Source organism: Perognathus longimembris, chromosome 11 (genome assembly GCF_023159225.1).
Source record: "Perognathus longimembris pacificus isolate PPM17 chromosome 11, ASM2315922v1, whole genome shotgun sequence".
NCBI classification, from domain to species: domain Eukaryota; kingdom Metazoa; phylum Chordata; class Mammalia; order Rodentia; family Heteromyidae; genus Perognathus; species Perognathus longimembris.
This window is the reverse complement of record NC_063171.1, coordinates 28,587,575-28,600,148: the sequence shown is the minus strand read 5'-3', so window position 1 is coordinate 28,600,148 and position 12,574 is coordinate 28,587,575. Positions and strand designations below refer to the sequence as shown.

At 40.3% G+C, this 12,574-nt stretch overlaps 1 protein-coding gene across 3 annotated transcripts in view; it reads left to right on the top strand.

The window, feature by feature from the left end:
* Nucleotides 1-7,480, top strand: part of Fmo1 (flavin containing dimethylaniline monoxygenase 1) — a 30,666-nt gene extending 23,186 nt beyond the window's left edge. For all 3 annotated transcript variants that reach the window (XM_048357381.1, XM_048357382.1, XM_048357383.1), the window contains 4 exons: nucleotides 1,430-1,629; nucleotides 3,711-4,066; nucleotides 4,863-4,935; nucleotides 6,583-7,480. In XM_048357381.1, coding sequence (XP_048213338.1) covers nucleotides 1,430-1,629; nucleotides 3,711-4,066; nucleotides 4,863-4,935; nucleotides 6,583-6,925 — 972 coding nt within the window. In that variant the 3' untranslated portion in view covers nucleotides 6,926-7,480. The remainder of the gene's footprint in view (nucleotides 1-1,429; nucleotides 1,630-3,710; nucleotides 4,067-4,862; nucleotides 4,936-6,582) is intronic.
* The last annotated feature ends 5,094 nt before the right edge of the window (nucleotides 7,481-12,574 follow it).

Sequence of the window (12,574 nt, the reverse complement as noted above, 5' to 3'; positions counted from 1 at the left end):
GTCTCACCCAGCCCAAAGTAATCTCTCCCTTTTCCAGGACTTATGTAATGTAATTTACATCCTCACTATTGCTACCATTGATACTATATGTCTTCTTTTCAGCTATGCTATAGACCCATTGAGAGCCATTTAGCAAACTAATATATATGAGTTGTTGGCTTCTATCATGCCAAACATTGTCCCAAGCACTGGAGTTACACTGGCAAAATCAAGACCACACACACCCCCACCCTGCCCCCATTGAACCATTGAACTGTGGGAAAATTCACTGCTGAATAAATCAGCATAAATGATTATGCCAATAACTTCAAGTGTGAAAATGCCTGTGAAGAAGAAAGCATTAGGAGGTTGTAACTTCAATATTCCTTTCTGGGAACTCAGAAAAAGGACTTGATGGCTTATTCATTGATTGATAGGTTGTTTAATTGATCTGAAGAAGCTTAGCAATTTGAGGGTGTGGTTGTGAAGAAAGAGAAAGGAGCTCCTAAAACAGAAACTAACAGGTGCCCATCTAGTCTGACCACCACTTGAGGAAATCATTGAAAATCCAAATGATTTCTAATTGTTCAGAAAATTCTTCTGCCAGTATTCACCATTTCTTTGACAGACATCATTTCTATATGAACAAAGAAACTCCCTTAGGCAGAGAACAAAATTCATACCTACCCAAATGTCATGTAGACTCAGCACCATGACAGGTACTTTTAGCTCATAGAAGACCCACGGGAGAGAATGAAGTTTTTGCCACCATGTTTCCAGAGCTGTATGCACGGCTCTCTGAGGCTGAAAGGGCTAACAAACTACTGACATTGGGCTTCATGATCCCATTTGGTGAAAGCAAAGAAAGCAGTCTCTTCACTCAATTGTTTTGTATCTTTAAAGTAACAGTTTTCATTCATTATCATAATTATTTGTTTATTATATAGCTTTGCAAGAAATTCCTTGGTGTACAGGTGCCAAAAAAAATTTATTAGCTCAGTGAATTAAGTTACCTGGTAAACTCAAGAATGAATCTGGCTTTTAAAAAAAAAGAGGAATAAAAGTAAAACAAACATCAAATAATTGTTTTTACTGAATTTTACGAATGGGTAAGCCAGCTGTTTGTAATAAAATTACCACTATAGACAATTCTCAATTTCTACTATGCCCTGTTTATTTCCTACACTTATAGTTAGTATACAAAATTACAGCCACCGTCCATTGTCTTCTCTCTTCCTACATGAGATTTAAACTTCTCTGTCTTAAGCTTGAGAGATAAAATAGTACCTGAAAAATACCTCCTAACACATTTTAATACTTTACGTATTCAGAGTATTATCACACATAGTAGTTAGAAGAAAGAAGACTCTGGCCAGGTGGGGGTGAGTGTGGCAGCCTCGGTGATGCTTTTGATTCATGACAGTTCTCCATCCTCTTTGGTTGTTTCCAGGTGTTCCTCAGCACCACCGCAGGGGCATGGGTCATCAGCCGAGTCTTTGACTCAGGGTACCCCTGGGACATGGTGTTCATGACACGGTTTCAGAATATGTTCAGGAATGCTCTTCCAACTCCAATTGTGTCTTGGCTGATCGCCAAAAAGATGAACAGCTGGTTTAATCATGAAAATTATGGTGTGATACCAGAAGACAGGTAAATATAATGTATATGCCCAAGAATATTAGGAATCCTGACTCTTTCCAGTCATACAAAGAAGCCAGGCAATAATAGGCAAAATTATGGCAATTTTTTAAGTCATACAAATGTCTTTGATGGTAATAGCTAGTTTTTGTAAATACTAAGTAAATAAAACTATATATTTCTCCTTGCCAACAGCTCTTTAAGGTAAGCATTATTATACTATCCCTTATACTATGTGAAAATTGAGACTTGGCAAAATTCAGTCACTTATACTAGCTCATGTAATACTAAATGAAGTTGAAAGTTACTTTGGCCTTGGCTCCCACAAACCAAGATAATGATGTGTTTATGACTTTGTTGACAAAAATAACACATTGGCATTATTTCATTGGGCTGGAAAAAATCCTATAATTGCCCTTCACCATCTCTTCTTGCCGTTGTCTGTCACTTCAGTGACAACCTATGCCTTATCTCAGTAACAAGAACCCAAGCATTTCTTCCTCATTCATTAAGTTTATGCAGGGAAAATCCATTACTAGGTAATACGGCAGCAGGGAAATCCCTTCTGACCTCTCTCCAGATTTCATTCTGGATCAACATGGGTCAATGGCCCAAGGCCACCACCAATGGCATGCAACCCCCTTTCATTACATATACTTCTACTTTGCTCATGTTACATGCCTCTTTTTTTTTTTTTTTTTTTTTTTGGCCAGTCCTGGGCCTTGGACTCAGGGCCTGAGCACAGTCCCTGGCTTCTTCCCGCTCAAGGTTAGCACTCTGCCACTTGAGCCACAGCGCCGCTTCTGGCCGTTTTCTGTATATGTGGTGCTGGGGAATCGAACCTAGGGCCTCGTGTATCCGAGGCAGGCACTCTTGCCACTAGGCTATATCCCCAGCCTACATGCCTCTCTTTATTGTACCCACTCGTTTAGTCATTGCTTATCTTCTTTATTCTACCCCAGGCTTCTCAGGGGCTTTGAGTCTTTCCACCACAGCTTTTTCTATTGTCTTATCTACCCTGGATGATGACTTGCAGGTCTGAAGAATTATGTTTTTAATCCTTTTCTCTTTGGTGTAGTAAATACATTTGTATACATGTATATATACACATATGTGCAACATAGATATGCATATTCACACAAGCCCAACTTCATATGATCTTTCATTCTATCCAGTGTTCTAAGATGCTACCACTATCTCTATTTTATAGATAAGCAGAAAAAAAAGTCCTATAAAAACTGTAAAATTAGATCAAGCTCTGTAACGCAAAAACAGTTGGAAAAGAGCCACTTTTACTACATTGAATTCCAGTGATGTTTCCATTTTAACATACTATCTCAGGTCTCTCTCCTTTCTTCTTTCCTCCCTCCCTCCCTCCCTCCCTCCTTCCTTCCCTCCCTTCCTCCCTCCTTGCCTGCCTGCCTGCCTGCCTCCCTTCTTCCTTCCCTTCCTTCTTCCCTTTTTGCTTTATAAGGCAATGTGTTGCTATATAGTCCAAGCTAGCCTAAAACAATCTTTTTGTCTCAGCCCCCCAAGTGCTAGAATTATAAGCATGGGCCATCACACCCAGCCTCTTTCTACACACTCATCATAAGCCCCAAATGGCTTAATATCTACAAAGACAATTCACTAAATGTTAATCTTGTGCTCCTAAGGGTCATATAGCCAGAAAAGGACAATTTTAGCCATGTTCCTCCTTAGAAACATACATATTTTCCTTATAGAGCTGCTTTATAGGGGGACAAGTATTGGATAGTGCACCCAGTGGTTCTCTTCAGATATGGTAGTCCTTGATTTCCCTTGACCACCTTCAGCATGAAACTGTCTCTGCAATGACAGAGACAGCTGAATGCTGAAAATCAGCAAGAGAAACTGAAGCTACAGAAAACTCTCACTTCCTCCTCAGCTTCAACCTCTAGTAAATGGGTAAGCATATTTTATAATCCTTGGACAGCATGAATCCCCTTCATCAGAGGTTAACATCTCCCAAGATTAGCAGCTCTTGTCGAGAACCAACAGAAAAGGGGAAGTGGAGAAAGGGCTGGCTACATTGTGCACTGGCAGATGTCTTCCTGGTCTGTGTTTTTGCTTAGGGTTCAGCTAAGAGAGCCTGTGCTGAATGATGAGCTGCCTGGCCGTATCATTACTGGAAAAGTCTTGATCAAGCCAAGCATAAAGGAAGTGAAGGAAAACTCTGTCGTATTCAAGAACACCCTAAAAGAAGAGCCCATTGATATCATTGTCTTTGCCACTGGATATACCTTCGCTTTCCCCTTCCTTGACGAATCTGTAGTGAAAGTTGAAGATGGCCAGGCATCGCTATACAAATATATCATTCCAGCACATCTGCAAAAACCAACCCTGGCTGTGATTGGCCTCATCAAACCCCTAGGCTCCATGGTGCCCACAGGAGAAACACAAGCTCGATGGGTGGTTCAAGTATTCAAAGGTAAAGGGATGAGAAATCACAAGGTATGTGGTTTCAATTTTCCATGTGATAATGGATACTGAAGACTATCGCCTAGCTCCTCTTCCAAACAACAGAATCATTATAAAGCAGGATCCATTCAATTTTCTACGGAATGGTCTTACCATAATGGCTTCTAACATCACCAGCACAAGTTGGATCCAAAATATAGAAGCTGGCTGGGCATGGCGGTGAAGGCCTATGGTCCCAACAGCACATGAAGTGAAAACAGAAGCATGATCAGCCCTGGTAAAGTTAGCACAAGACCCTACCTGAAAAAAAAAAACTGAAATCAAAGATACTGGGACATAGCTCAAGTGGTAGAGCGTTTAACTAGGACACATGAAGCCCTTAGTCCAATCTCTCATACTACTGTACTGCTGTGTGTATACATATTTACATATATGTGTGTATATATGTGTCCACAAATATATATGTCTCTACATATTATATGGATATATTATATATATATAATATCTTGTTATTTTGAGCAAATAACTGGTTCAATTAGAATTTAAAGGTCCAACCAAGTGACAAAATTCAGTCAAACTAGCCATGAGGTCATGTTGTATTAGGGAGATGATGAGATGGCTGGATATTTACCTTTTCAGCAAGTAGCATTATTGCCAGGAGCACACCATCAGTCAGCTCAGGCTGCTAACATTTACAGACTAGATGAGCTGTGGACTTCTAGAAAGAGAAGATGTATTGTAAGAAAGCACCTTTATCAGTAACCACCTAAACCTAAAGGAAATTGCATTTTTTATTTATTTTATAGGTACGACTCTCCTACCACCACCAAGCATCATGATAAAGGAAGTTAATGAAAGAAAAGAAAACAAGCACAGTGGGTGAGTGAACTACATGGACATTCTTTCTGAATCATAATTAAAATTGGTGAACCAATAGCAGAGAGGTAAAAGGTTTGCTGGGGAAAAAAAAAGAGCAGTTGAGACTTAAACGAAAAGGAAGGAGAACTTGTTTAAATGAGAGAGTAAGCAAAGGGAAATCGAAACCTTTTAATGTTCCCAGAATCACCACTGCAGAGCATAGTCATGAAGCATTACATGGAGATGGGTTTAGGAGCAAGTATAACCCTCACTGACCATGTACACTGCTCCACACCTCATCCAGAATCCACAAGTAAACAAGGGTGCTTACTGGAAGTACTAGCACACTGGCTCATTCAACAAGTCTTTGTCAACTCTATTGTTTCATTGGAGAAGCAGCTCTAACACAGACGTCAGTCAACCATGCCTCTGGGCCAGATCTACTCAAGTGGTTTTGCTTTGCATGTTGCAATACTTGAAAATTAGATGAAGTTCAAATCAAAGTGTCCATAAACACTTTGATATAACGTAGGCTATGTGCATTCCTTATGCATTTGTCATTGGCTAGCTCTTGCTACCATGGTAGAGGTTAGTAGTAGGAGCAGCAATGCTGAGAGACCCTTAAAGCAGGCATATTCAATCAGTAGCTGGTCTTTTGCAGAAGGTCTGTGTATCCATTCTCTAGAGGAGAGTTTCCCCTCGTGACCTGCCTTATGACAGCCACTCAAGGGTCAGGGGTAGAGAAGAAAGATGGCCAGCAAGTAAGACTATGTATCTCACTGTTTTGCCTGTTTGGAGGTTTGATATATATTTTCCTTTGAAAACCAGAAAGCTTCTGTGGCAGAAAAAAAAAAAAAAAAACATTTTAATCATTGTATGTAAGGATCACTACTTTCACTCCTAAGTATTTTTTTTTTAGTTCAAGGGTTCATCTATCCTTGTCAGGTTGTCAAATTCAAAAATAAAATATTTTAACTAGCTCTTTCTTTATTCTCAGACCAGAATATAGTTTAGCCTTATGATGCAACTCCCGTGTAACAGTTAAATAATTAAAATAACTACACTATTGGCTCACTCATATAATCCTAGCTAGTCAAGGAGGCTGAGATCTGAGAATCCAGGTTTAAAGCCAGCTCAGGTAGGAAAGTCTGTGAGACTCTTACCTCCAATAAAGTACCTTTAAACAAAAAAAAAAAGCCAGGAGTGGAACTGTGGCTCAAGAGGTAGACAGCTAGCCTTGAGCAAAACTAGCTCAGAGACAGTACCTAGGCTCTGAGTTCAAGCCCTAGGACTGGCACACGTGCACACACGCACACGCACGCACACACACACACACACACACACAACCCTATTACACAATGTAGAATCTACTTGTCACAGAAGTCAGCCAATGCTTCAAGACTAATATCAGCAAGACTGAGAAATTTATCCTACAGGTTTTTGTGGCTCTTCATGAATAATAATTTAGTGTGGAAAAAACAGCATGAGACCATTAGACAACTGTGGACATAAAGAGGAAAACACAGAAACCATTCCAAAATGTGCAGTACTATTCACTGGCTTTAAACAAATGTTGCAAGATTTTATTTGTTCTGTGATTTTCATTATTTTTTTCTCTTTGTGTTCTGCTGCTGCTCCCTGCCCCTCCCCCATCTTCCTTTCATCAAGGTTTGGCTTGTGCTACTGTAAAGCTCTACAGTCAGATTACATTCCCTACATAGATGATCTCCTGACCGCCATCAACGCAAAACCCAATTTGTACTCTCTGCTCCTGACTGACCCGCTTCTGGCATGGGCTGTCTTCTTTGGCCCATGCTCACCTTACCAGTTCCGCCTGACCGGCACAGGAAAATGGGAAGGAGCCAGAAAAGCCATCCTGACACAGTGGGACCGAACAGTGAAAGTCACCAAAACACGAATTGTACAAAACTCTCCATCTGCCTTTGAAAGCTTGCTTAAATTCATTGGCTTTCTGGCTTTGCTGGTAGCTGTGCTCTTGGTTTTCCTCTGAGTGAAAGATCATCTACATGGTTTATAAATGCTCAGTGTGGAGTGTACTCCCCTGACTCCTTTTATTGCAAATGCCTTGCCTTTATATTATAAACCATGTCCAGAGATCGAAGGCCACCCCTTCTCTTCCCCAACCCACCCCACAGTCTCCCTCTGGTATTCCCAGGCCTCTCCCAGCTCATTATGTCTAAGGCACCAAGATGATGACTAACATTTCTGTGCCCTTGAAGGCACTGAAAGGTTTCCAACTCAGAATAGGGCTGTGCTAGACAAAAGTCTGAACAGTCATCTCCTTATCCATAAAAACTGCTTTTATAAGCAAAGAGGTGAAAATGCCCAAGAAGCATTGTACTCATAACCTGACTTATGAAATTGTAACTCCTTTGTACATCTCCTTAAAAATAAACAAGAGTTTTCTGGAAAAAGAAATGCTACTTTTATCAATCTAAACTAAAACACCCTACCTCATTTTTTAAAAACTTGATTTGCACTAAGATGATGTTCTTGGGCTATTAATTAACAAATATTAAAACAGACGAGAGAAATCTAGAAATTATTTCAAGTAGTCTTTTGGTTTGTTTATGTTGTTGTTTCATTTTACTAGGGGTTCTGTTGTTGTTTCCATGGGTTAAAGGAATAAAGAAGAAGAGGAGTCTTTAAGTAAAGCCAATAAAAGGAAGGACAGTACAATGAGCTAATTTGAGAGTTTTCAAAGGAATGTAGGTACTTGGAAATGCTCATTGCTCTGCAACCTGCTCCCTGTCCTAACCAGTACTCTGGCTAGTATACTAAAAACTCAAGTCAGATCTATTCCATAGAGAACAACTATGTAATCTCAGCTAGTAGGGAGGTAGAGAGTAGAAGAAATGCAGTTCAAAGCCAGACAAAGTTGAATGGGAAAATAGCTCAGTAGTAAGTAGAGCATTGGTCAGCTTGAACAAGGCCCTGGGTTCCATCCCAGCCCTTCAAGGAGGGAAGGAAATAGGGAGGGAGGAAAGTAGGCAGGGAAAGACAATCATATTTACAAGTTTTCAGAAGCAGCCTCCAGTAGCTTAAGACAAAAGATCTCCAGCTCAGCTCCTCCTTTACAATACAGATTTAAGAAGCAAATCTGAATCAACCTCTAATTTTTTTTTTTTTGGCCAGTCCCGGGCCTTGAACTCAGGGCCTGAGCACTGTCCCTGGCTTCTTTTTGCTCAAGGCTAGCACTCTGCCACTTGAGCCACGACGCCACTTCTGGCCGTTTTCTGTATATGTGATGCTGGGGAATCGAACCCAGGGCCTCATGTATACAAGGCAAGCACTCTTGCCACTAGGCCATATCCCCAGCCCTCAACCTCTAAATTTAAGTCAACCAAATTCAGTTGGAATTCATGAGAGAAATAACATAGCCAAGAAGTCTGCTTAGGAAGACTCAATATGCACACCAACAGTGAACAGAGTATCAGGAGCAATAGAAGGAACTCTGACCTACAACCTCAGCAGCCATCGGGTCAGAACAGTCAGGACTTGGTCAATGAAGGTCACTTCTAGACTTGCTCCTGCTTTCAACTCAGGACCAACAAAAGAAAAGCAAATGAGCTCCCCACACTAGCCTCAGGCAATTTCTTGCTTCTAGTTCTCCTACTTCTGTCTTCCTCATGTCAACTCCAGTGGAAGTATACCTGAAGTTTCCATGTTTTCACTATAAAAAAGTAACCCCAGCTAGTAGGGAGTGGAGAGTAGAAGAGTTACAGTGCAAAGCCAGACAAAAAGTTAGCTAAACTTCCATCTTAACAAACAAGCTAGGTACAGTGGTACACACCTGTAATTCCAGCTATGGAGGAGGTATAGGTAGGAGGACCACAGTCCAAGGCTGGCGTGGACAATAACAAAAGCCTACCCAGAAAATAAGCTAAAATGTCAGTATGGCTACAGTGGTAGAGTATCTACATAGCAAGCACAAGGTTCTGAGTTCAAGGCCCAGTACTGCCACCTATAAATAAATAAAGTCTCTTGCTTTCCTTTAAATCTATGCTAAACATTCATGACAGTGCTTGAATATCTTGCTATAGCAAGCTCTGCCTTTCAACAGTACAAAACACACATTCTATTAACTTGTAACTCACTTATAATGATCATTATAGGGCTGCATATTCTGTACGGTCTCAAAGTCAATAATGTGTCAAACATTATCTCTTTTGAGTCTTATAATAATAATTCTGTGGTTGGGATGCAATGTTCCTTTGTAATTTAACAAATAAGAAGCCTCAAACAACAAAATATCAGTTAATTTGTACCTGATAACAGAGGTAAGATGTGGCTGAGTCAGGACAGGAATCTCTAAATCACAATCCAGGTAAACTCATGGTTTCCAATGGACAAATGACTTGAAAAGTCACTTAGAAAAGTGAATTGCACAGACATAGAAGGTCATGGTAAAGCCATATTATAGGGATATTCCTCCATAAGTGTCTTATGTCTCTGTCCCTTCTTTGTTCCCTCTGAATGTGTATGTATGCACCTGGCTGCTTGCTGCCTATCTATTGATGTATACCTTCCTCCACTGTATCTAAGGTTCTACTTTTCCCTTCATATATTCATATATTTTTCTGAGTCTCCACAGACAACTTTTTCCTGTGTATTCTTCCCTTGTTTCTGACTATAACTATACTAGGTGTATGGTCATAATGGAAAACAGACTTAATAGAAAGATTCCCAATTCCTACTCCAGAAATCATCCATTTATTACTTTGGGAAACTATCATTTTTCCTATTCAGGAAAAAATATAGGGTTGGAGGTGTAGCTCAGAGAGAGCATCCTTCTTTAGTGTGCACGAGCTCCTGCACTCAATCCCCAGCAGCACACACAAAAAAAGAGAGAAAAAGATACTTCCAAGAAATCTAACAAAAGAGGAAATATATAGATTATGTTGAATTTGATGACTGTTTCTTGCACACCCTTTAAATCAGAACTTCTGAGGCACTTTCATCTGCAAAGGTAATTTTATAATTTCTGGAATTCTTCCTACTGTATACAAAGAGCACCCCCTGCTGGTAGTCCTAAGTAGAGCTATCTGTTGCCTAGGCCAGTCCTCTGAGATTTTCTTTCTTTTTTTTTTTTTTTCGAAATGCAAAAGGAAGGCAAGGCTTTATTCAAGCGAGCTGCAACTTGGGCCTCATCCTACCCACCGACACAGTGGAGGTTAGGAGGAAGCCCTGAGCTGCGATTGCACAGTGCTTATAAAGGCAAAAAAAAAAAAAAAAAAAAAAAAAGTTACAGCAATCAGGTGTTCAAGCAAGCAAGATTAGGACACAGGTACAAATCTGATTGGCTCAGGGCTCGAGGCATTCTGGGGGCGGTTAGAGTTCTTGACCGCCTGGGCCCTAATAAGCTTGTCCTGGGTTTGCTCATAGTTTAAACAGACAACAAAATGGGGGCTGCCTGAAAATGGGGTTTGCTTTAACTCTTGAGAAGCACACTTTTTCCACATTATTGAAAATATGACACCAGTGACTACTTACATAAAATCGGTGAACTCTTTCATTAAGGAGCTTCTCATTTTGTTTCTTTTCTTCTGTTGATTCCTTGGGCTTGAGTTCAGTGTTTGTGTGTTGGGCCTGAGCTTCTTTACTCAAGGCTAGCACTCTACCCCTTGAGCCATCATTTCCACAGCTGACTTTGGGGCAGTCAGTAAGAGTCTCATAGACTTCCTGCCTGGGCTGGCTTCAAAAAATAATCTTCTGTTCTCAGCCTCTTGACAAGCTGGGATTACATATCTGAGACACTCCGGCCAGGCACTTTTGATGTAAATGATATATTTCCATATATTTTATGTAAGTTATCTCAGGGCTATCATGATGATTTGACTTAGAGGAGCTCCCACCATTACTCTGCCCAAAGGAGATGTTTAAGTACAAACATCAGGAGTATTCTGAGGGCCTGACCAACAGACATGGTAACACCCAAGTACTGAGGAGGACCAAGGAGCCCCAAATGCCTTAGGCTGCATACCCAGGCACTCACCTTTGACATAGTCTTGCCATTCCTAGACACTTGGGAAGGAGACAAAACCCTGAGCTGTGTTTCTCAGCACACTTGGGGATTTCTGCTAACGTGAAGTTGGAAATTAACTCAGTGGAAAGGATATTGTAGGAAGGGATGGCCCAAAGTATGGGCTCAATATCTTCTCACCTATCAAGGAGTTCAGATCCAATGTTCTGGTTTAAACTTCATGATAAAAAGTAGAACAAAATAAATGTCAGATCTTCTCAAACTAGTCTCTCAATTATTTGAAATCTGTATTCCTAATTCTATCTGCAGATTAGGTTCTGTCTGGTTGACCTTTAGTTTGGATTGCATGCCATCCAAATCTACATGTGATGATTCCTCTTATTAATTTTATGCCATCTCACTATTGTACATATATATTCATACATACCTATATATTGTTTAAAGATACTTTGACATCCAATAAAACAGAAATGACTCCACTTTCTTTTTAAGATCAAGCTTCCTCAGTGAATCTTACTGTTGAAAAGTACATCGTTATTCACTCCAAGATTTTCATCACTCATGAAAATAACATCATATACAATAGGGAACATTGCTTTTACCACAAACTTGGCTGTTAAATAAAAAAGTTATCAATTATAAAAGTTCATCATTCATTTAGATGGAATACTTAGAGTTTTTAGAAGTTGTCACTACAGGGTTTTAAGCATGCCATACCTGATGCTTAGATGAATATTTGTTCACAAAAGTAAAGACAAATGAGGTATGTCAAGTGACGTGCTCTCCTATTACTTACAAATCCATTGTACCCCAGAGCTGGTGGCTCATGCCTGTAATCCTAGCAACTCAGGAGGCTGATTATCTAAGGATCAAAATTGAAAGCCAGCCAGCCCAGGTAAGTTCTTGAGTTAACCTAGAAAGCCAGAATTGAGGCTGTGGCTCAAAGTGGTAGAGTGCTAGCCTAGAGAAAAAAGAGCTAAAGGATAGCTGACAGCCCTCACACCAAGTTGAAGCCAGAAGACCAACAAAGAACCAAAACACAAGATTTCTCCATTAAGTATGGATTAGGAGTTTCCTTCCTGCTAAGGCCCTTAGGGTATTTGAAACTAACATTATAACTACAGACTCCAACATTCGCTAGAATCCAAGCAGGTTACACACATACATCTTTAAATGTGTTTGTGCATAGGGACTGACTAGCCAAACTCAGTTTGGGTCTCTAGTTGGCTTTTCTGGTTCTAGTTCATCATATTTAAATTTACCCTAAAGGTTGAGTCATAGTCATAGTTCTTATGTGCATAATATACAAGCAAGATATAGTACCCCACACAGCTATATTCTTTCCTTTTTATATTCCCACATGACATTGAAGGGCTGACTATAGACAGAAGGATTTCTCAAATGAAAAATGTTCTTGTGAATTTTCATCAGTGTGCATCATTTGATTCTGTATACGAGGAGTAGATCAGTTCACAGCTTTCCCCCAAGTGACACCCACGGTTTCTCTTCGATGTTTGTTCTTTGAGGGAGCCAACCCTCCATGATGACTGAAGGCTTTCCCAGAGCTGTGATGTTCATAGTCTTTCTCGCCCGCAGATAGTCAGGCCTAAAGCCTCTCACAAAGATGGTTTCTGTCGGTGGTTTCTGTCTAGTATA